The sequence below is a fragment of the Aedes aegypti genome, chromosome 3, assembly GCF_002204515.2.
Source record: "Aedes aegypti strain LVP_AGWG chromosome 3, AaegL5.0 Primary Assembly, whole genome shotgun sequence".
Classification (NCBI taxonomy): Eukaryota; Metazoa; Arthropoda; class Insecta; order Diptera; family Culicidae; genus Aedes; species Aedes aegypti.
The window spans coordinates 76237986-76260875 of NC_035109.1; the positions used below are offsets into that span (position 1 = coordinate 76237986).

The window sequence follows — 22890 nt, forward strand, 5'->3', positions numbered from 1 at the left end:
TCGTCCAACCTTTGCTAGTACATCTTCGATTACCGGCATGGGGTGACGCTCGCGGATTACTGCTTGGTTGACACGTCGTAGGTCAACGCATAGCCTTATTTCGTCATTAGCTTTGTTGGCCATAACCAGAGGAGAGACCCAAGTTGCCGGTCCGATCTTCTTCTCGATAATATCTCTTTCCAGTAATTCATCCAACTTTTTGTTGACAGCATCCTCTAGGGCGATGGGAATTCGGTGGAGTGGTTGAAAAACCTGAACAATATTTGGGTCCATCTGGATGTGAACCTGAACATCCTTAATTTTCGGAAAAGGAACAAGATTTTGGTCGTTTTTATCCGAAACTAGATGGATATCCATTCCCACTTTGAGAACGCCCAGTTCTTTCGATGTTGCATCTCCAAGAAGGTTTCGTTGGCCTCTGGCCACGACGAAAAATTCGGCCTGAACTGTTCGCCTACCAACGGTAATGGTGGCATTGAAGGTTCCCAAAATTTCCAAAGGATCCTGGCTTCCGTACGCCTTCAAGATTTTGAGGCTTCCCTTCCGACAGCTGTTGACTTCGATCTGTTTGGATATCAACTCATCCCAAGAGTCTGCAGTGATTATATTTGCATCCGAACCCGAGTCGACGAACACTTTCATATCCACGCCACCGATTTCACAATCGATCACATTAGAGCTGTTTCCCAGGTGAAAAGTGTAGTACACTTTCTTTTCCTGGGGCGCCGATGACGGCTCAACTTTGCTGACAGCATTTCCTTCATCTGGTGTAACTCCGATCGCTTGCACATTGCTATTCGAGATAGGGCGCTTGCGGCAAACTTTTTCGAAATGTCCGGAACGATCACACTGACGACAGGTCTTCCCTTTGGCTGGGCATGACGGATCCTTCGATATATGTCCCTGACGGCCGCATGAATAACAGATCGTCGCGGCAATTCCATTTAGTCGGGCCTTGTCATGGAATCGACCAACGATCCGGTTCTTGTTTCGTCCCATATGGTTTGCATCAAACTTCTGAACCTTCCGTACTTCAACTGGTTCTAGGCGTGATGTTCCAGCGCTTATTTCCTTTTCTTGAGATCGCACACTTTCCAATGATACACCCAAGGTCTCGATATCAGCAAGGGACTGGTCCTTCTCCAAGATGCGCCGCCGGAGCTCATGAGACGAACAACCCTCGACGATAACATCAGTTAGCATCATCTCTTCAATCGCCGTACGCACTTCGTTAGGGTATTTATCCAGCCCACAGTCGGCGAGTTGTTGGCGCAACCGTAGAATATAGGCAGAAAATCGTTCGTTGATACCTTGCTTCATGGTCCGGAGTTTATGTCGCTCGAGCACTTCCTGTCTGCGAGGTTTGAAGAACGCATCTAGGCATTCCACTGCTCTGCTGTACCACGGTTTCTCCAATAAAACGATAGGAAAATCTTCCGTTCCTTCCAGGCTTCTGAATACCTTCTGCAACTGAGGTCCAGCTAGATGCAACATCTTAGCACGTCTCATTTTCTCATCCGTGATCTGGTAGGAATCGAAAAAGCATTCAAGGGCGCATTTCCACTCTTTCCATTCATTCGCCAGCTTTCCGCTTTCAATCTGCTCACATTTGAACATCGGTAACGGGCGACTTTCATCCATCTGGAATTTACAAAAACGCGTTGTTTCTTTAGTACTCTATCACTTGTGTTCTTTCATCATTCTTTTGACATTGACATTTGGCATAAACAATAATTAAAGTAAGATGGTAAACAATACCAACTGAATCACTGAATCAATAAAAACATGCCAAAAAAGCAATATTCCTTCCACTAGCGTTCATTAACTATCAGTAATATCTTTGAATGATCACCTGCAATACTAAAAACATTTTTTTTTTTGATCGGCATCGATCCGAACAAAACAAATCAACACTTTGACTGGCTCCCCGCCACAATCAAAATTCAACACTTCAACACTAATTTTCAGCGGGATTATTTCGGAGGTATTTCTGGAAGAATTTCTGGAAAATGTCGGAATTTATTTCTTGGTTAAATCTTTGAAGGAATTCTTGAAAGAAATACTGGAATCCATTTAGAAGTTCTCAAAAATATCTCTTATTCCTTGTCCAAATGATCATAGAGAATTTCCATGAGAAATACATGAGGTAGCTTATGGAGAAATTCCTTAACGAATCCTGGAAAAATTCTAGTGGAACCTCTGGAAAATGAAATTTTCCAAGAGCAATTCTTTGACAAATTCCTGGAGGAGTTTAAGGAATTCTCCGGAGGAATCCCTGAAAAAAATGATGGAACCCGGGGATGTCCCTTTGGGATTCCTTGGAAGAATTCCTGATAAATTCTCAGGTGTACCCTTTTCGAAAATATCTAAAATATTTTTTGGAGAAATTTTTGAGGAAATTCTCAGAAAATCAAAAGATCAAATCTCATATTATGGATCACTTGATCTGTGATCTGTGTTTACTCCAATTTAAAGGCTATACGGAATAAAATTGCACCACTTTTAAATGGCTGTAACTTTTTACCCGTTGGGTATTTTTGATTGAAATTTTAGGGGTAATTTGTTCAATGTGTATTTGCTTACGCTGGGTAAGTTTCACTAGCAGATGTGCTAGTGGGTGTTCCATGTTGTCCGTTGCCTAATGTTAGTTATCGTTCAGAAGTACACCGTCTTAAAAATAATTTATTAACGAAACCAAATTGTCTCGTGATGGATGATGAGGCATATTTAAAAGCAGACTTCCGGCAACTTCCAGTTTTTCACTGCTCATCATAAATTCGATGTCCTTGAGGACGTTCGAAACCAGAAGATGTCAAAATTTGCCTAAAATATATGATTTGGCAAGTAATTAGCTGGTGTGAAGAGCGGAGCACCCTATTTGTGACAACTGGAACGATCAATGGGCAGGTGTACCTAAATGAATGCCAGCAACAGCGTATAGTTCCTCTTCTGAGGTCACACGATGGTCCAGATTTGGCCTCGTGCCATTACTCGAAAGAGGTTTTGGAGTGGTACAAGGCTAAGGTGGTCAATTTCGTGCCGAAGCATCTCAACCTCCCGAACGCACAGAAACCGCGGCTAATTGAAAAGTACTGGGCCATCATCAAGCAGGCACTTCGGAAGGATGTGAAATCGGATGAAGATGTGAAGAAAAATGGACAGCCACACAAAAAAAGTTGGTCCAAGTGTTGTACAAGATATTATGAGAAGAGTGAAGAGAAAAATTCTAGCATTTGGATATGGAATTAAAATTAAATAAAACAAAATTGGGAAAATATTTATGACATGTTTAATTTTACTTCCTGAAAGTTTGAAGATTATTGGTTGAACGTGCGATTCATGCCAAATATTTGTTTGTGTCGCATTTTGATTCCGTTCACCCTTTAATGCGCTAGATGTTCAATCTTTTGCATGGACGCATTGACCAGCGCAAACGAAGAAAGTGTTTAACTGTGGTAATTTTTAAATAAATAAGTTGAATACTCTGTTGGTCATAATATCGAAGTGCTGTATCTGATATTTCGTAACAGATCTTGTGTATTAGCAAAAACACACGCATCTCACGCTGAACACTTGGACTCGAAAGCTTAGTGACAAATTCCTTAGGAAAGGAATCAATGCTGTTTGTCCCGAGATAAACTAGCCCAGGACTAAAAATCTGGTTATAAAGACAAGAGAAAAAAATCTCTTCGTGTGTCTCGTCTCAGTCTCTAAATTCGGTGGCAAGAAATAAGATCTAATTTTGCCCACTGTGCGGCGATTGCGCTTGGCTGATGAGCCCGACCGAATTAGGAACGGCAACGGACACGCGGCTAGCCATCGCGCTCGGCTGTCCAATTACGGAGAAATAATTACCCCGCCTCGGACTCATCGGAGGCGGATTTTGATGGTTGCGGACTTGCGGTGGTGTTCGTCCAACTACTTTGAGCCAAATCATGGCCCACAGCAGCATCAGCAGCCAAGTGCACGTCTTTTGCTTGATCCGACGCTGAATACGACGCCGCCGGCAGAGGAAGCAATCGTAAGCATTCCAACGGCAATAACCGTAAAACGTCCGCAGTGTTTCCGTAAAATGGCGAACAGAAGCGTTACTGTTTCCGGCCCCACCTCAGGCAGCACTCGAATTCCATTTGGCCAGATGTTATTGCCCGTTGGTGCTTGCGATGGCAAATGTGTCATCGTTTATTGGACAAAGTTTTTAAATTGTACACGAGTTTAGTTCAGTTTATTTCCTGTTCGTTTGCATCCTGAAGAGTGCACCTCAAATAATGTAGGTTATAAACGATGCTATAGCAGTAGGAAAGCCCGTTGATGTACATTTCGTGGACAAAATTACTTTTCAACAGATCCGACGATTTTTCTCAGGATTCTAAAAGAATTATTCTCAAAATTCTAAGAGAATCCTTCTAAGCACTCTAAGACAATCCTTCTTAGGAATCTAAGAGAATCTTTCTTAGGATTCTGAGATAATCTATTTCAGGATTCTAAGAGAACCCTTCTCAGGATTGTAGGAGAACCCTTCTCAAGATTTTAAGAGAATCCTTCTCAGGATTGTAGGAGAACCCTTCTCAAGATTTTAAGAGAATCCTTCTCAGGATTCTAAGACAAACATCCTCAGAATTCAAAGCAAATCCTGCTCAGAATTCTAAAAAAAATTATGTTCAGGATTCTGAAAGAATCCTGCTCAGGACTTGGAGAGAATCATGCGCAGGATTCTAAGAGAATGTTTCTCAGGATTGTAAGAGGATCCTGCTTAGGATCCTGTTTGAAAATTTAAGCGAATCTTACTCAGAGCTCCATACGAATTATATTTCGAATTTAGATAGAAATATTATGTCCAACAAAATAGTGATTACCATTGATGAAATCTTAACATTTTTTTTACGATACCATTTTGAAGGGGGGTTTAAAAAGAGTAAGTGCATAGAAATTTGAAACTGATATTTTCTTCCATGTAAGATCAGGCACCACATTAAAAATTAATGAACTTTTCTCACACTTCCATTCTAGTCATTTGAGGGCAAACCGTTAAGAGTATTTGCCAGCGTAATAAAAAGTCTCGAAAGTTTTATACAACTTCCGATGTTCGATTATTCATGCTTGTCTGCGAAGGAGGTAGAATTAAATATTCAGTGAAAACTTTTTAGTTGATGACTCGATGTAACTCTCCATTAAAAACTTCACCATTTTGATCAACATCGGAAAGTCCAAAGTCTGCCTTCCAGCAAGTAAATCAAAAGCTACTCAAATAATGAATAATACCGAACAATCATCCAAATTGAAAAACCTCGCAGCAAAATCAAGCAGGGATGGGTTCATCTTTTGCCACTGCATAATCTCAAGTCTCACTGAAAGAAACACCCAATCGGTCTATCACCCATCTGGCAAAAAAGGGCACGGGGGAGGAACCCATCGGATATGGATATCCAAATGAGTATTCTTCTCGTTCAAATACCCATCCATTATTGTGGTAAACCTTGGTGTGCGGTGCAATGTGGCAGCAGTACATTCCGAGGTGTGGCACTCGGAATAAGGTCCTGGTGTCCGATCCCGGAGTGCAGAGCATAGCCGGCCGAAGCCAATCTAATTGATGACCTACAGTTCTCTTCGGTCGTCGTCATCGTCGGTCAACTGATGAGGGGGTTGGGGAAGAAAAAGTGGGGTGGCACAGTGCCACAGAACCATTCTCAGTGCACAATTGTCCATGAGTTGACCGAGTCCCGATCAGAAAGGGATAACAGAATCATTTCAAATTCCTGTTTAAAATTCTTAGAGAATCCTGCTCAAAATTAAGAATCCTGTTCAGAATTTGAACAGAATACTGTTCAGGATTCTAACAGAATCTTATTCAAGATTCTAACAAAATCTTGTTCAGAATTCTCTCGGAATCGTGAGCAGAATTCTCTCATAATCCTGAGAAGGATTCTCTCAGAATCCTGAGCAGGATTCTCTCAAAATCCTAAGCAGGATTCTCTCAAAATCCTAAGCAGGATTCTCTCAGAATCCTAAGCAGGATTCTCTCAGAACCCTGAGCAGGATTTTCTCAGAATTCTAAGCAGGATTCTCTCAGAATCCTGAGCAGCATTCTCTCAGAATCCTGAGCAGAATTCTCTCGGAATCCTGAGCAGGATTCTGTCCTAGAGAATCCTACCCAGGATTCCAAGATAACCCTGCCCAGGATTCTCTCAGAATTCCAAGAGAATCCTGCCCAGGATTCCAAGATAATCTTGCCCATGATTTCAAGAGAATCCTGACCGGGATCCCAAGGGAATCCTACCCAGGAAAAATTCTCTCAGAATCCTGGGCAGCATTCTTTCAGAATCCTGGGCAGCATTCTTTCAGAATCCTGAGAAGGATTCTCTCATAATCTTGGGCAGGATTCTGAGATTCTGAGCGAATCCTGTTCAGAATTCTGAGAGAATCCTGCTCAGGATTCTGAGAGAATCCTGCTCAGGATTCTGAGAGAATCCTGCTCAGGATTCTGAGAGAATCCTGCTCAGGATTCTGAGAGAATCCTGCTCAGGATTCTGAGAGAATCCTGCTCAGGATTCTGAGAGAATCCTGCTCAGGATTCTGAGAGAATCCTGCTCAGGATTCTGAGAGAATCCTGCTCAGGATTCTGAGAGAATCCTGCTCAGGATTCTGAGAGAATCCTGCTCAGGATTCTGAGAGAATCCTGCTCAGGATTCTGAGACAATCCTGCTCAGGATTCTGAGACAATCCTGCTCAGGATTCTGAGAGAATCCTGCTCAAGATTCTGAGAGAATCCTGCTCAGGATTCTGAGAGAATCCTGCTCAGGATTCTGAGAGAATCCTGCTCAGGATTCTGAGAGAATCCTGCTCAGGATTCTGAGAGAATCCTGCTCAGGATTCTGAGAGAATCCTGCTCAGGATTCTGTGAGAATCCTGGATTCCAAGAGAATCGTGCTCAGGATTCCAAGAGAATCCGGCTCAGGATTCCAAGAGAATCCGGTTAAGGATTCCAAGAGAACTTCTCTTCAGGATTCCAAGAGAATCCTGCTCAGGATTCCAAGAAAATGGGAATCCAGCTTCTGATTGTATCCTGTTCAGAATTCTTGGTGAATCCTGTTCAGGTAATTAGTTATAGTCCTATAATACTTTCCAGATCGGGTTGGCCAGAGAAAGAAACGAACAAACGGATGCAGGATAGGCCAGGTAACCGCAAGCACATGCTCGTTACCTTTATTCGTTTCATTTAACTTTTATATATGTGACAACACATGCACATACACTATATTTCTGCTACGTGTTCTGGTGAATGGTGGGGGAGGTGGTGGAAGGAAGGAAAGTTGGCCGGATTCTTTTCCCCTCAGAAATGCCACACTTGGTCAAACGGTCCAAGCGTTGTTGGTCGGTTCTGTTGGAAAATGAATTTAGTGGCAACGGTATGGCCATGTGATATAGGTGTTGTGCCACGTTTTGAGGCCATTTTTCACACATTCTCCTCTCGCTCTCTTCATTGTGTCTGGTTGTGCGAATGGGTGGGTGTGTGTGGCCAACGACACAATGAATGGCACTTTGGTCCAGTTGCGGCAGTGTACGACACGCCTTTGGAATTAGTGGGGGAAATTCTTTGGGGTTTCGGATGGATGATGATTATTGGCATATTAGCATAGTGACATTCAGTGGAGATGACTGGTTTTATGGGTGTTGATAAAAAAGGCATTCTTCTTTAGGAATGTGAGAAATGAACAGTTTTATGAGTTGTTCAAAGTTTTTGAAGTATTGGGTGTTCCTGTTGAAACACAGCTGGAAAAATATACTGTCATATCTGCCTATTTGCCTTTTCAATGCACTGTGCAGCAAGTTAACTCGCTTCAAAATGACTTGCGCAATAAGTCAATTTTTTTTTGTCATTGCTGACTTTAATGCCAAACATCGCTCATGGAATAATTCTCAAAGTAATTCCAACGGCAGAATTTTATTTGATGAGTGCTCTTCAGGATATTTCTCAATTCAATACCCTGATAGCCTTCATGTTACTCCTCTTCTAGAAATCCTTCTACGATTGACTTGGTCTTAACCGACTCTAGTCATTTTTGTAGCCAATTAGTTACTCATGGTGATTTTGATTCTGACCATGTCCCTGTTACATTTCAAATATCCCATAAAGCGATTCTCAATCCTATCAGATCCACTTTCAATTATTTTCGAGCCGACTGGAAAACATATAAAACATACATCAATAGTAATCTTGATATTTAAATTTAAATTTAGATACAGCTGCTACAAATGAAATATGATATGTTGTTAATAATAGCTCCATTTAGTTTATTCAAATGAGGATGAAGTGTTGTTTAGCCCAGAATCCTAGATATAATGTTTGAAAAGATACTAATATATGAAATGAAAAAGAATTGAATCTATTCATATCAAGTACACACATTTTCCTCGTAAAGTACTCCACTCACGAGTCCTTGCCGGAGTATTTGCAAATCAAATCCCCACAAACACTCGATTACAGTACTTACCTCCTCGAACCACACAGGTCAGCTCCAGGTTGCCACCTTCCTCGTAGGGACCGGCATGAGCCGGCAGCTCAAACCCACTGGAGTCCTGGATTTTCGGCACTTCCGGTGGTACTGCAATGTATGGGAGTAAAAGAAATCCGTTAGTCCATAAACGATGTCAAGTTTCTATTCATAAAGGCGCCACTCCACATTGAATGATCCCCTTCTGTTCAAACGTACAACGTACGGTACCGACGGCCAGCCCGGTATGATCAAGAGCGGCTTAAGCAACCGGATGTCGCAGCTGCAAACGCGCAGCAGCGGATGTCGAGGCTGCATTACCGGAAGAGGGTGAGCTGGATGTAGCCCGTCTTGAGGACTGCTGGAGAACAGTGAAAGCAGCCATCAACGATGCAGCAGAGAGCAACGTCGGGTACGTGGGACGGAGTCGACGGAACGATTGTTCGACGAGGAGACGGAAACGGCAACAGCAGACCCGCCTCATTCGGGAGAAAAAACGCCGCCTGGAGGAGACGGAGTGCGAGGAGATGGAACAGCTGTGCCGGTCTCAAGAAACGCGTAAGTTCTATCAGAAGCTCAAAGCATCCCGAAACGGCTGCGTGCCGCAAGCCGAGATGTGCAGGGATAAGGATGGGAGCATTTTGTCGGACGAGCGTGAGGTTATCGAAAGGTGGAAGCAGCACTTCGACGAACACAATCTGGGAAACAAAACAGCTACCGGAAGAGTGGAAGGAAGAGGTTATATGCCCCAATGGGGGCATTGCCCCATCTACAAGAAGTGTGACTGTGAAGTTAGACTGTGAGAACTTTCAAGCGATCATCATTCTAAATTCGGCTAAAGTAGTGTTGTGATAGACGGGGATACGTTCGAAATGGTCGACAAGTTCGTCTATCTTAGGTCCTTACTGACGGCGGACAATGACGTTAGCCGGAAGCGCATCATCAGTAGAAGTCTATGGCCTCCACAGGAAGCTGCTATCAAAAAATATTCACATCCGCACCATATGTACCATATACAAAACGCTCATAAGGCTGGTAGTCCTCTACGGTCATGAAACAAGAACGATGCTCGAGGAGGACCTGCAAGCACTTGGAGTCTTCGAACGTCGGGTGCTTAGAACGCTCTTTGGCGGTGTGCAGGAAAACGGTGTGTTGCGGCGATGGATGAACCACGAGCTGGAAGGATACGATGGGCACGGCATGTTGCAAGAATGCCGGACAGCAACCCTGTAAAGATGGTGTTCGCTTCGGATCCGGTTAGTACAAGAAGGCGTGGAGCGCTGCGAGCTAGGTGGGCGGATCAAGTGCGTATAAATTTGGCGAGCGTGGGGCAGAACCGAGGATGGAGATATGCTGCCACGAAGCGACTATTGTGGCGTGAAATTGTTGATTCATTGTTATCTGTGTAGATGTTAACTAAATACATGAAATGAATGAATGATTGGTTTACGGTTTATGGAAGATTCTACATTTTGCATGTAACGTGGAAAAGTCTTTCCATTGTCCCCTCCTTCAAACTGCCACTGGTGTATTGCGTGCTTAACGCCCTCCCGTAATGGCACTCAACCGAACAAAAGGCATCCCGAAACAACAACGACACGTCGTTGTCATCGCTCCCGGAACGACTCGGTACTTACCCACTATTTCTAGGTTAACGTTGCTATTCTTCGTAGGCGAGAGCAGAAAATCTACCCGGCAGCGGAACACTCCGGCATCCTTTTTCTGAAAAGAGCGAAAAAAACACTTGCTTTCAATGCTTTGGCTCAATGCAATACCAATAGGGAGCAAGAAAACAACGCTCAATTTACGATTTCAAGACACTTTAGCGATGGCTTGCTTCCGTTTTGTTCCTTCGGGTAAGCAGTGTAATAAACTGGGAATCACTCAATCAACGGCTTCCAAAGAAATATATCTGGAATTATATAAATAGGAACGCAAAAGGGATTTCCCCCTTTTCTTCAATACGGTTAGCTTTCCATTCCTCGATATTGAAGGGATCATCGAGTCAGGGAAGTTCATCGAGTTATTAGAACACAAAACCAGTGCAAATAAGCTACTATGGTTCTCTAACTCGATATCGAGATACAAAATATCTTAGCATATCCAATGTACAAACAATCTTTGTGGTAAATTTCTCAATGAATTTAACACCCATTTTTCATAATCTACTCAACTACCAATTCTAAAAGTTATGCGATTTCAAAATCCATTGGAGCTTTTTTTTCGATTTATTTTTTCATTCTCGCGAAATCTCTCATTCAACGAAACCACGGATATGCGTGGTTTGAAATCCCCCACCATGATTGGCTTTGCATGTCACTCCGGTTTTTTTACAATTTTATTTTTTTATTCAATGACGATACGTCCTCTCCAACCAGTTTGGCCTCGCTGCCGGGAAAATAGAATTGGACGGTTGACTGCGGCTAATAATAGGTCGCAGTACGGTTTGGTGAGATTTTTCAATTTTTGCCATGATTCCAGATGAACGAACACTATGGAGCAAAATGATTGGAATTGGCGATTGAGAATGGCCCAGAGGTCGACCTCGAATTAAAATTCGGGGGGAAAGAATTAGCCTATCGGAGACAATGTTGCGGCAGTGGGGTCGCTATCAGTGTTTGAAAATGAGGTCAGAAGAAGCGCTTTTGAATATTTTTTTTTAATTATTATTGATGAATAATTCTTGGATCAGAAAAGATGGCTATTTCGTTGTTAATCTTGCTAGCTTTCTCCGTATTTAAACGGTAGTCACGAGTTAATATTTGAATTACTGTTGACTGACTACCGAAGGCAGAAAACCCTTGTCAGCGAATCGTCTGGCAAATGCCATTGTCCCACATCAGTGGGTATGGAAAACCACCAAGCATTTCGAAGAATCAGGAAACGATTTTAAAAATTGTTCCACTTGACTTTGTAAGGCCAATTGATTCGCTTTCATAGTCGATTAATTGAAATTGGCTGTAGTGTGGTTGACGATAGCCTAGCGGTTATTCAATTTCGGGAGGTTGAAACAGAATGGCGAAATGATGAAGGCCATGGAATGGGATTAGCATTATTGATTAAGAATGCTAATCTATTAATAATGGCCTTCAATATTGGGTGGAAGCGTTTGTTCATTGAATGGTTTGAAACATGGAGATAACATAAGGTTGTTGGTATTCCATGTCTGTTTTTTTCAATAATTCACAAAAAATAGGGACTGCTCATATGAGGAGCACTTATAGCGTTTTGTATAGTTATGTTAATTTCAAGTAACAAACGTATCACTATCATAGGTGGCCTTCCTCTTTTTTATTCAACGGGCAACTGACGTCCGTATCACTGGTGGCGGTTCTATCACCAGGAGCATTTGCCTCGGTCAGTTAGAGTTAAACCTTAGTTCTTTATGATTTGGATTATGAGATACTTCAAAGAGCATCCCAACAAAGAAATATTCAGGAAGATTTAGTATTTTTCGTACTTTTTGGATAATTACATCATTTAAGTCCCAAGAAGAGATCTCCTTAGAGATATCGATGTCACAAATCAAATCAAAGTTGTAATGAGTACTTGAAAAAAAAAATCCCGTTGAATTATCTAAGGAATCACCTGGATCATTCCTCGTATTCTATGAAAGCGTCTATATTTCTTTTTGGAAATACTGCCGTGAAGGTTTTTGGAGAGACTTCTACTCAGCCTTCTGTGGAATATTTCGTGAAAACATCAGTAGAGACTTTTGTTGAGAAGGCTTTGGCTGTAGAAATTTCTGTTCAAACACCTGTTGAGGCTTTTTAGTGACTTCTCTGACCTTTATGCAGCCTTCTGTGAAGTCCTCGGTAGAAACCTCTTTCAAGACCTTTGTGGAAATTTCTATGTAGACTAGAGTTCAAAATATCGGTTTTGCTGCACACCATTCATTCGTTTCTAAACAAAGTTCTGAGTATCCTCCCAAAATTTGAGCTTATTTGAACGACAACAGAGACCGAAATACCAAATAAATCATTTATTCGGTTACAGCTTTTGTCAATTTTCGTATCCTACCGAAGAAATAGAGGACGATAAGCATCCTCTACGAGCTTACCGCAAAACACGTCCGTTGCTTGCTACGATATCCGATTGCCTGTCTTGACTTTCTACCAATAATCGCTTCATAGTCGGATTTCCGATTCAAGGCTCCTCCAAATCAACGCAATTATTTTCAGCGACAGCAACAAAAAATCGCCGAGATTTCGTTGTTATGTGGCTGCAAGCACTCTTATATGGAACCATCTATAGTGACGCGATGAAAATCGCTGCAAAATCGCGTCGCTGTGGCTTAAACACCCTCATCAAACTGTGCATGCAGCGAAACATCTGCGAGATCGTGGCAAATGTTTGTCGCTGTCGCCTTAAATAATCGCTTCGATTAAGGGAAGACCTCACTCTCTCTTTGGTGTTTTGTAGACATTCTCCCTCAATTCAATATTAAGAGAATGGCAAATGGATTCCACAGTTCAAAAAGTCTACGCAAATTCAGTTCAGTCCAGTGAGTCAATACTGCAAAGAGCCTAATCTGCGATTGCTTCAACATTAATATAAATCAATACATCTCGATATCGAAGGTATAATTGAGATAGAGAGAGATCGAGATAAAGAGCAAATATTTAATGAATACTAGATTTATTTTTATTTCAGATGCTCTAACCACTGTCGGTCATTCGCGACTGAATGAATACTAGATTGAAAATCACTCCGTTACCAGGAAAATTGAAAACAAACAGACGCCATCTCGTTACCGCAAATTGTTTTAAAACACTGAAATCGAGTCTAGTAACCTATGATAATGAGAATATTAACATACGGCGAGAAAATCGGGAATGAAAATCATATGGAGATAAGGAGGATATCGAGATATGGAGAGTGAATATGTCATATGCAGAATTATGCCCATAACCATAGGTTACTGATTTACTAGTAACTGAGATGTCCGACTCAAAAACTATCCTCGATAAACTTGTAGATGATGGTTTAACATATTACCAACGTTCAAAGGCACATTGGCAAACGCTGTATCCTATTAAACAATATAGCTTGATTTTCCTATACAAACATTGAAGACAAGCCCTTCATTCTCAGTTTGCATCCAAATGAGCTGCAATTTTGGGATGGCACTCTAAAAGTGAAGTAGAATTGGATGAGCAAGGTGGAACAAAAATTACATTTTGAACCACCCTGATAGAGACATTTGTGGAAACGTTTATTAGGATCTCTGTGCAAACCTGTGTAGAGATTTCTTTGTAAATCTCTATAGAAGCTCTCCTGGTGAACTCTGAGGAGGCTTCTGTAGAGACTCTTGTGAAAATAGCTGAGGAGACTTAAGTGATGTGAAGACTTGTATGCTGTTAAGAATTATGTGGAAATTTCTGCGAAGACATCTGTGGATATGATCAGAATCTTCTGTAGATGAAAAACCTTAAACTGATGGAACATACACTTGGCAGTTGGGGATTTTTTTTATTTCCGTACAAAGTGGGCCGAAGGGTCTCAGATTTTCTTGAAACTTTTTCCACAGGCAGGGCTCATCAATATATGAATAAAAAAAATTGAGAAAAATTCAGGGTCGCTTATTTTCCCGGAAAACTCAGTTGTTTTTTTTTGTTTTCCCCTAATCATAACTCAAGAACGAAGCATCGTAGAAACAAAATTTTTTATATGAAAATGAAAGCAAATTTTCTCAGGAATAAAAAAAAAATAACTGGAAAAAGTTTTTTTACAAAATTTTCCAACGTTGAGAAAATTTGTAAAGAAAAGCCGGAAAATTATGTTCCAGTTAGTGGAAAATTTTCAAAAATATAGTTTTGAGAATGTAATTTCATAAGCTTTAATCGCTGAAATTTTTGAAATGTACTTTTTTTTTCGTTTTTGAGTTATGACCAATTTTGTAAAAAAATGGCCATTTTGAGCCTTTTCTTTGAAAAATCATAACTCAAGAAAGAAGCATCGTAGAAACATAGTTTTTTATGAAAATGAGAATTGAAATGAATTTATTGAGAATGTAATTTCATAAGCTTTAATCGCTGAAATTTTTGAAATGTACTTTTTTTTCGTTTTTGAGTAATGGTCAATTTTGTGGTAGATGGCCATATTAGCCTTTTCTTTGAAAACCAATACTTCAGTCGATGCATCGGGAAAATAAAGATTTTTTATCAAAGCAATTGCAAATTTTGTAAAACATCTGAAAAAAAAATATAGGATTGGTTTTTATGAAGTATAAGTCGGAATGGATGATATTTTTCATGAAAAATTATAAAACTAAGAAAAACTGAAAAAAAAAACTGTTTCTGCCTCAATTTTTCATTACACTGAAAAGGGATTATTTGTTTTCTATGGAACAAATAAGATTATTATTATTATTTTTTAATTTTATTTCTTCAATTATTCTGCTGACTTTCTAATACTAGCATCTCTAGCCATTCGCTTAATATCAAATTTCAAAATTGTATGCAACCATGAAAATGATTTTAAAATTAAAGCAGAATGGCACTTTTTCCCAACCTCACATGGAAAAGGTCCTTGTGATGATACAAAGAAACGAAAATCTTCTGGTGTTGGCAACCAAAGACAATCTTCCGGGTTGAAAAAATAGACAGTATCAAGATGAAAATGTAAGTTATATACTGAATAATTGAATAAATAAAATTAAAAAAAAATAATAATAATCTTATTTGTTCCATGGAAAAGAAAGAATCCCTTTTCAGTGTAATGAAAAATTTAGGCAGAATCAATTTTTTTTCAATTTTTCTTAGCGGTGTAATTTTTCTTGAAAAATTTCATCCATTCCGATTTATGCTTCATAAAAACCAATCCCATATTTTTTTTTCAGATGTTTTAGAAAATTTGCAATTGTTTTGATGAAAAATCTTTTTTTTCCGATGCTTCGATTAAAATATGGGTTTTCAGAGAAAAGTGTTATAGAGTCATTTTCCACAAAATTGGCCATAACTCAAAAACGAAAAAAAGTACATTTAAAAAATTTCAGCGATTAAAGCTTATGAAATTATTTTCTCAAAAATATTTTTTTTGGAAATTTTCCACGAGTTTCCGGCTTTTCTTTACGAATTTTCTCAACGGTGGAAAATTTTGTGGAAAACTTTTTCCAGTTAATATTTTTTTTATTATTCCTGAGAAAATTCGCTTTCATTTTCATAAAAAAAAATTGTTTCTATGATGCTTCGTTCTTGAGTTATGACTTTTAAAAGTAAGTAGTGTCAGGGGAAAACAAAAAATTTCAACTGAGTTTTACGGGAAAATAGGTGCCCCTTAATTTTTCTCAATTTTTTTTATTCATATATTGATGAGCCCTGCCTGTGGAAAAAGTTTCATGAAAATCTGAGACCGTTCGGCCCAAACCCGTACGGAAATAATAAAAAAAATCCCCAGTTGCTACTGCGTATTCAATAGAGTGGTTCAAAAAATCGTTTTTGCTCCACACCGCTCATTCGATTCTAGATCAAATTCTGGGTGTCCTCCCAAAATTTGAGCTCATTCGGATAAAAACTGAGACTGCACAAGCCGTTTATAGTTTATAAGGGAATAACTATGGGAAAACCAAGCAAATCATCCAATTGGCCATAGTGTTTGTCCATGTACTCTTGGAAATTAGAACTGCGTTCATACTGTGAGATACATTCATTAGCTACAACTTTGCCGAAGACCGTTTTTAAATTGGATGCCCCTGTAATTAGTTATTGATTTTTGAATGAGTTGTAAAACTTTGGCTGTAATTATTGGACTGTTCTGCAGGCATCACTGGATATATGCAGTAAAACATAGTAGCCATGATTTCTGCGTGCTATCTTTCGCGCCAGGTGCAGCAATGTTGCCTGTTCAGAAATTCAATGAGCACTGGTGAAGAATTAGTGACTGCATATAAATCAATAACTAATTAATGAGGCGTCCGATTTGAAAATGGTCTTCGGCAAAGTTGTAGCTGATAAATGTATCTCAAAGTATCAACGTAGCTCTAATCCCCAAGAGCACATGGGCAAACACTATGACCGATTGAATGAATTGCTTGCTTTTCCCATACTAATTCCCATATAAACTTTGAAGGGCTTGTGCAGTCTCTGCTTTCGTCCGAATGAGCTCAAATTTTTGGAGGACACCCAGAATTTGATCTAGAATCGAATGAGCGGTGTGGAGCAAAAACGATTTTTTGAACCACTCTAGTAGTCAATCAGGATAGTGATATTACACAGAAAACCACTCAGTCACTGATATTTCTAGATTGACGTCGGTCACATTCTTATATCCATCGGGGAGAGGAGGTAATATTAGTTAGATAGCCGTTGTTACCAGATAACTTGATAATATCCTATATTTCCTATAGCTATATTGGAAAAGGAGTGCTTTGTTAGTAATGGATGAGGTTTTCGACCGTATGAATATCACTGTGGTAAGCGGTTGATTCAATTCTAGCGATAGAGAATAGTGAGAGAGAAGGATAGAGGAGATAGAGAATCCGTTAGGAAGAATGATACAAATCTGAAAAGGGAAAGGCCTGAGATTGAACCCACGACTTCCTGCTTGGGAAACAGAAGCGATAGCCATTAGACCTCAACTTCACGTCTCATACGGAAGACTTCTGTTGCGACAACTCAGGAGATATATGCAATGATTTATGTGCAAACTTTGGAGGATGCTTCTTTGAAGATCTCTGTGGCGACCTCTGAAATGTTTCAGACAACTATGAAAAACTCTATAAACAATAGAAAGGATTCCCTACTGGTGGTCTGCGAACGAGGGCCATGACGACTTCCCAAGTGGTCCGCGAAGCCATTTTCAAATAACTGTTTTTTTTTTTTTTGAAGACGGGAGAAATTGCTTGTTTTTGTTTTTCACAAATGCATAATAAGCATAGTACATATTTTGAAAAAAAAAAATTGTTTTAAAATATGACTTATTTTGTTTGTAATTTAAATATATTCAAGATGAAAATCAATCGAAGCCAAACCTAAAATTTTCAAGAGCACAAATCTTGAGAACCAAACTTCCATTTAAGCTGAAAACATAATCGATTGCTAGCTGGTGGTGACCAATCGACAAAGTTTTCAGCTCCAACGGGTGTTCGGTTCTCCAGATTTGTGCTCCTGAAAATTTGAAGTTTGGCTTCGATTCATCTTCACCTTAATAAGCGAAAAAAAAATGGCTTGTCATTCTTTAAGTAAGAGATTGTGTAAGCTCTATTTTTTTTAAAATTGGAATTGGAATTAGAAAGGTGAAACTAACACATTTCCTAGATTTCAAAGAGAAAGTTTCAAATATCGACAACTAGATATATATATTAGCCAACATTATGTGCTGTGGTAGGATTTGAACCCGTTGGAAAGATTATCATGGTATCAAATGGAAATTCCTGGCATATTTCAAGCTGAGTCCTTTACAGATGTTATCAGAATTTTTTGTAGTTTGCTTAGTAAACATGTTGCGGATTGAAAATGTTTGAAATTCTTCACTGTTTTCATCATTAGTGGAACTGTCTCAAATCAACAAGCAGGATTTTTGAAATGTTTTCAACTGATATCTATAGTAGTGGCAAATAAAAAAATCACAAAGATTTTTGACGAATATCTGAGAAGGTTCTTGGAAAAAAATCCAACCCTTTTTCCCAACGACTGTTAGTTGGCTACTTGAACTACAATACGAAGTTTCTAAAAATATTCAAAAAAAGCTTTTACAAATTGGTGAGCACCTAAGCACATAAGGAAAAATTCTTGATTTGAATTCTGATGAAATAATAAGGGGTACTTGGAAAAATCTTACAAATCTTGTGATCCTCAAAGAAATCTACATCAAGATTTTTTTTATTGGATGTTGGTTACTTTTTAACAACTTCCAAATTAGACTCTTTTTTATGTTTGGTAGATTCCGGTCTAGATTTTTATTGGAGTTGGTGAACTCAAGAGATTCATATCAGAACTTTTTAATTATCTGTATCTGGGAGTACCTGCTAACATCTGTCGATTCAATTGAATATCATTACATGAACTTTGATTGCAAGCATATCAATTTTTGGGAGTCCACGTCATGCTAGAAAGATTTCAAAAGAGGATCGCCACTTCGAAAAGGTTGTGCCCGACTGACTTTTAGAATCACTTGTGGAGACTTTTCTGAATATTCGTGATTGTTGTGGAAATCTTTCTGGCTACAGCATAGATCATTATATTGATCCCTAGGAAAATTGCTATGGTGACCGTAATATAGATCACTGCTAAGACCCATATTGAGGCTGTGTATATTAGTGTGGGAAGCTTTATTGTGTAAACTAGCTTGAGAATTTTTGTGTAGAATATTGGGACACCCCTGTCGTGATCATTGTAACCTTTTGAAGAGTTCTGTAGAGCCCCACTCTAAAAAAAAAACTTCTTGTGGGTTCCCTCCAAGATTATGATTATTGTTTGTACTTTCAATTTGTAACCTCGCTCTCTTTTTATTGTTCGAAATTTTTAAATTAAACATATTTCGAATCTTAAACTTTGAACTGACCCTTCAATTTTTACGCTTTTGAAATAAGGTGCCACGTGTTTTACTATACTCTGAGTTCAAAAAAGTACTGATCTGAAGGGTTCCGTAAAGTTGTAAACAACAAGCTTCGATTAGGCAATGTGGTAGCTTTTATAGTGCATTGGTGAAACAATTGTTCGAAGTGATGGTGGAGTAGTAAGTAGAGGAGAAGATTACTGATCTTGATGTCGGAAATTCGATTATCGCTTACATTTTTGTTTTCTTTTTTTTCTCCTTATTATTTTGCAACGAATCAGCAGTTTCGATATATCTCAAATATATGTTGCAAACAGACTCCGCCTCTTGCGCTTTTTGCATTGCTATTTAGAGTAATTGTAAGTCATATTTTCAACAATTGACAACTCTGAGTAGTGTCAAGAGGTGATTTTATTCTTGAGTTGAAAAAAACTGTGCTGCTTGGGTCCCCTTATGACGGTAAACTAAAATTATGATTTAAATTACAAATTAGTGTCTGCTTTGTAAGGAACATAAATGAGATATTTATCAATTTTCATTACACGTAAAACTTCGTGCGATGTTTATTCGGTTGTCGTCTTATCCTATACCATTGAATAATATGTTATTATGGATGATATCTAGGAAGCTACAAAAATTACTTTATCAAATTATTTTCCTTTCAAATTTAACGGTACACAATATGTGAAACTAGCATTAAACGGTCAAATTGGTGAGTTTGATAAACTACGGACAAATCTCTAGAACAATTTGCTTAACCCACATCCGCCCAGCGAACGGAAAAAAAGTTCAAATTGCTGCCGTTTTGCCAATTCTTGTCGGGTTTTAGTTCCAGTAAAATCGTCTATATGTCTAATTTTTCAACCATCATTGGATTTTTCGGAAATGTCCACCAGTTCGGAGTTACTCCGGTGGGTCACTGGATCAAGTCAGGGAAAAATGACCCTAACTTCCTTTTCCATCAACTTTTATCCAACTAATTAATATCTGACTCCATGTCAATTTGCTTTTATAGTTTCGACAACGGACGTCATGTCAGAACTAAATAAGACAATAGGACCTACTCTGTCCTTGGGTATATTTTTTCCCCTGAGGAGCCGTTCCCAAGTTTTTATTTTTCTCCTTAGCTGGAAAATTTGGGCATTGATCATTAGCATTTTCAATAGGCAGCTCAAACCTGATCAAACAAGATCATTTCATGGTTATTGGCCACCTTGAAATAGAAGAATAGTTGACAATATTCTCGAAGCTCGAGATTTTCCCACTTTTTAAAAATTATGGTTCATAACAAAGCCACTGGACCTGTCGAAAATGTAGCCAATATACTTCAAATGACTGCCTATGACCATATTTGAATCAGCTTTTGAAAATGATGAAGTTTAACATCAAATTTTGAACGGTTCAGAAGAAAAATAAAATGATTTTTATTCCGAGATTCTCCGGTTCTAAGAAGGTCCCATGAATAAACAAAAAAACACAAGGCCAAATCTGAATTTAATTCTCAGATGGCTCCGAAGTTCGGAACTATAAAAACTAGATGTAGTAGTTTTACCCGACTTGACCCAGTGGCTTACCGGAATAACTTTTAACTGGTGAACATTTCCAAAAATTCCAATAATGATTGAAAAACTAGACATCAAGACGATTCCATTTGGACTAAAACGAAGGCAACCCATCGAGTATTGCCGAACGGGCAGCAATTTGAACATTTTTCGATTTTTTGGGCGGATACGGGTTGAGGTGGCACACTTACCCCAAATTCCGCTGTGCGATTTGTATTTTGCAGTCATCTCAAAGTTATCACCAATCGTCATTAACCATAGCTATTCACTGACCCTTCCTCACAATAATACTGTAAGATGGTTCCGGGGAAGACATGTTTTAAAGCCTAGAAAGATTACTTTTCTTTGTACAGTGTCATTCCTAGTTAACAAAAACAATGATATAATAAGACTTAGTCTCAACTTTTCGTATTGATCAGTTTCAACCCATTCAGCTCTCCAAAGTGTCTTGAAATCACATCTTCCTACACTAAAAACAGATCAAGGTTCTACTTACCAGAACTGGATTGATGACCAGTTCTGCCCGGCTCTTGTCCCGTTCCTGAAGCTTGAATTTGGCACGATTTTCCAAGATGGAGCCATCCCTCCAGTGTGACGGTGGTTCATTGTGTTTCACCCGGGTGTCATAGCTGCGAAAAGCATAAAAAACACGAAGACAACCATCAAGCGAGCGTAGTTTGTGGCACACATTCACATATAATCAATTTTCATCAGGGCGACAATTTTCCGAACACTTGAACCTGACAGTCAACGGTGTACACAACTCAGCAAAATGGATTGGACTCTTTCGTTCGTGGCTGTCATTTTTCAAATTCCCTCAGCTAACACGCTGCCTCCAACGTCGTCATCGTCGTCAATCGGCGAGTCCCTTCACTTTCAGTGATCCATCAGTTTATGGTCCTTTCGAAGACGTACAGTAGCGGTGCTCCATACAAAAGTCGAAGGAAACCTCAAAAATTGTCTAAATTGCTGAAAGTTTAATCGTTTGCTCAAATTTCGAAACTGACTCATATTCCAAACAGTGGCATTTTTTTAATGCAGAGGACTCGAATAAGAAGTATAGAGCATTCTGTGAATAAGTGGATTTCTTGAAAAATCGCTATAAAAATCGAATACCGTCAAACGGGGTATCTTGCAACAATTTTCAACTTCAAAGCTATATGGACGAAAACATTGAGGATTCAGATGAGACAAAAACCATCTGGTACCCTAATCGCTACGTAAAGAATACCACGCGGTATTAATTTTATCAGTATTTAGTTTTCTGGAATCAGGAGAGACGAAAAATATGCATTTTTAATGCTACCCCTGATGTGGGGTAACATGCAAAACTCAATGGTACCTGAAGTACACTATTAAAAATTTATCCTATATTGTGTTATTATGGTCATTTAATAATTGTCTACAGTAAAAGCATGACAATTATCAGAAACAGGCTGCTTTTCTCTTAGAAAACTAATTGTTATCGATTGTATTATGAGTATTGAATCAATTTGATTGAAAGCTTAATTGGCATTGCATAGGGTGTCCACACTGGAAAATTCAAGCATGTCATAAGTTTTGACAGTTATTGGAAAGCCATCAAAACGTTTTAATGAAACTTTTTTTTACAAATATAATGGTATTTTAGGCTTTACTTCACATAACTTATTTTTTAGACATATTTAAATCAAAGCAACGTATAACATATTGATATGTAAAATTGGTTTGACATAACTTTCATCATATTTCATGCAGAGAGTTCCCAATGACTGATCTGTAAGTTAATTTTTTTTTGCAGATTTTCTAAATTATTCTTTATTGTCATGAAAAAAATAAGACAGAATCTAATAATAATACGATTTATTTAATTTTTTTAAATTATTTCAAACAGTGTATTGAATTGATTGAGGTACAAACATTTTAATGTTACTGTACAAATATAAGTTCAATTTTCCCTTTTAATGTGTTTTCGATGACAAACGGCAGGAAATATCGAACAATTGAGATCAAAATTGCTGTTGCAAGTTACCCCACAAGGGTAGTCAAAAACGTTTTTGAATTTTTATAGTGTTTAAGAAAAAAAATCTCAAAACTTTTATGTTGTCAATTTGTACACTACAAAGTACTGTAACTGATAGCAAATGCCTCAAATGACATATTTCTACCGTTTGTGTGGTACGAAGAACGTTTTTCAAGAATAGTTTTATACAATCCAAATTTTAATATGATTTTCACCTCCAGCAAACTCACCAAAAAAGAAACGATACCCAAACCCTTGTCAAAACCTTCTGTTGTATACCTAAGACCAATAAACGGCGGAATAAATCATAATAATTCAACTCAATGCTGAACGAAAC

General features: G+C 38.8%; 1 protein-coding gene across 1 annotated transcript in view; it reads right to left on the reverse strand.

Annotated features, from left to right (window-relative positions):
- The window catches only part of LOC5569257 (contactin-4), a 1061856-nt gene that overhangs the window by 585649 nt on the left and 453317 nt on the right, over positions 1–22890 (reverse strand). The window contains exons 3-5 of the mRNA XM_021854379.1: positions 21048–21180; positions 10130–10214; positions 8493–8603 (exon numbers count right to left, since the gene is read on the reverse strand). Of these exons, the coding sequence (XP_021710071.1) occupies positions 8493–8603; positions 10130–10214; positions 21048–21180 (329 nt within the window). The remainder of the gene's footprint in view (positions 1–8492; positions 8604–10129; positions 10215–21047; positions 21181–22890) is intronic.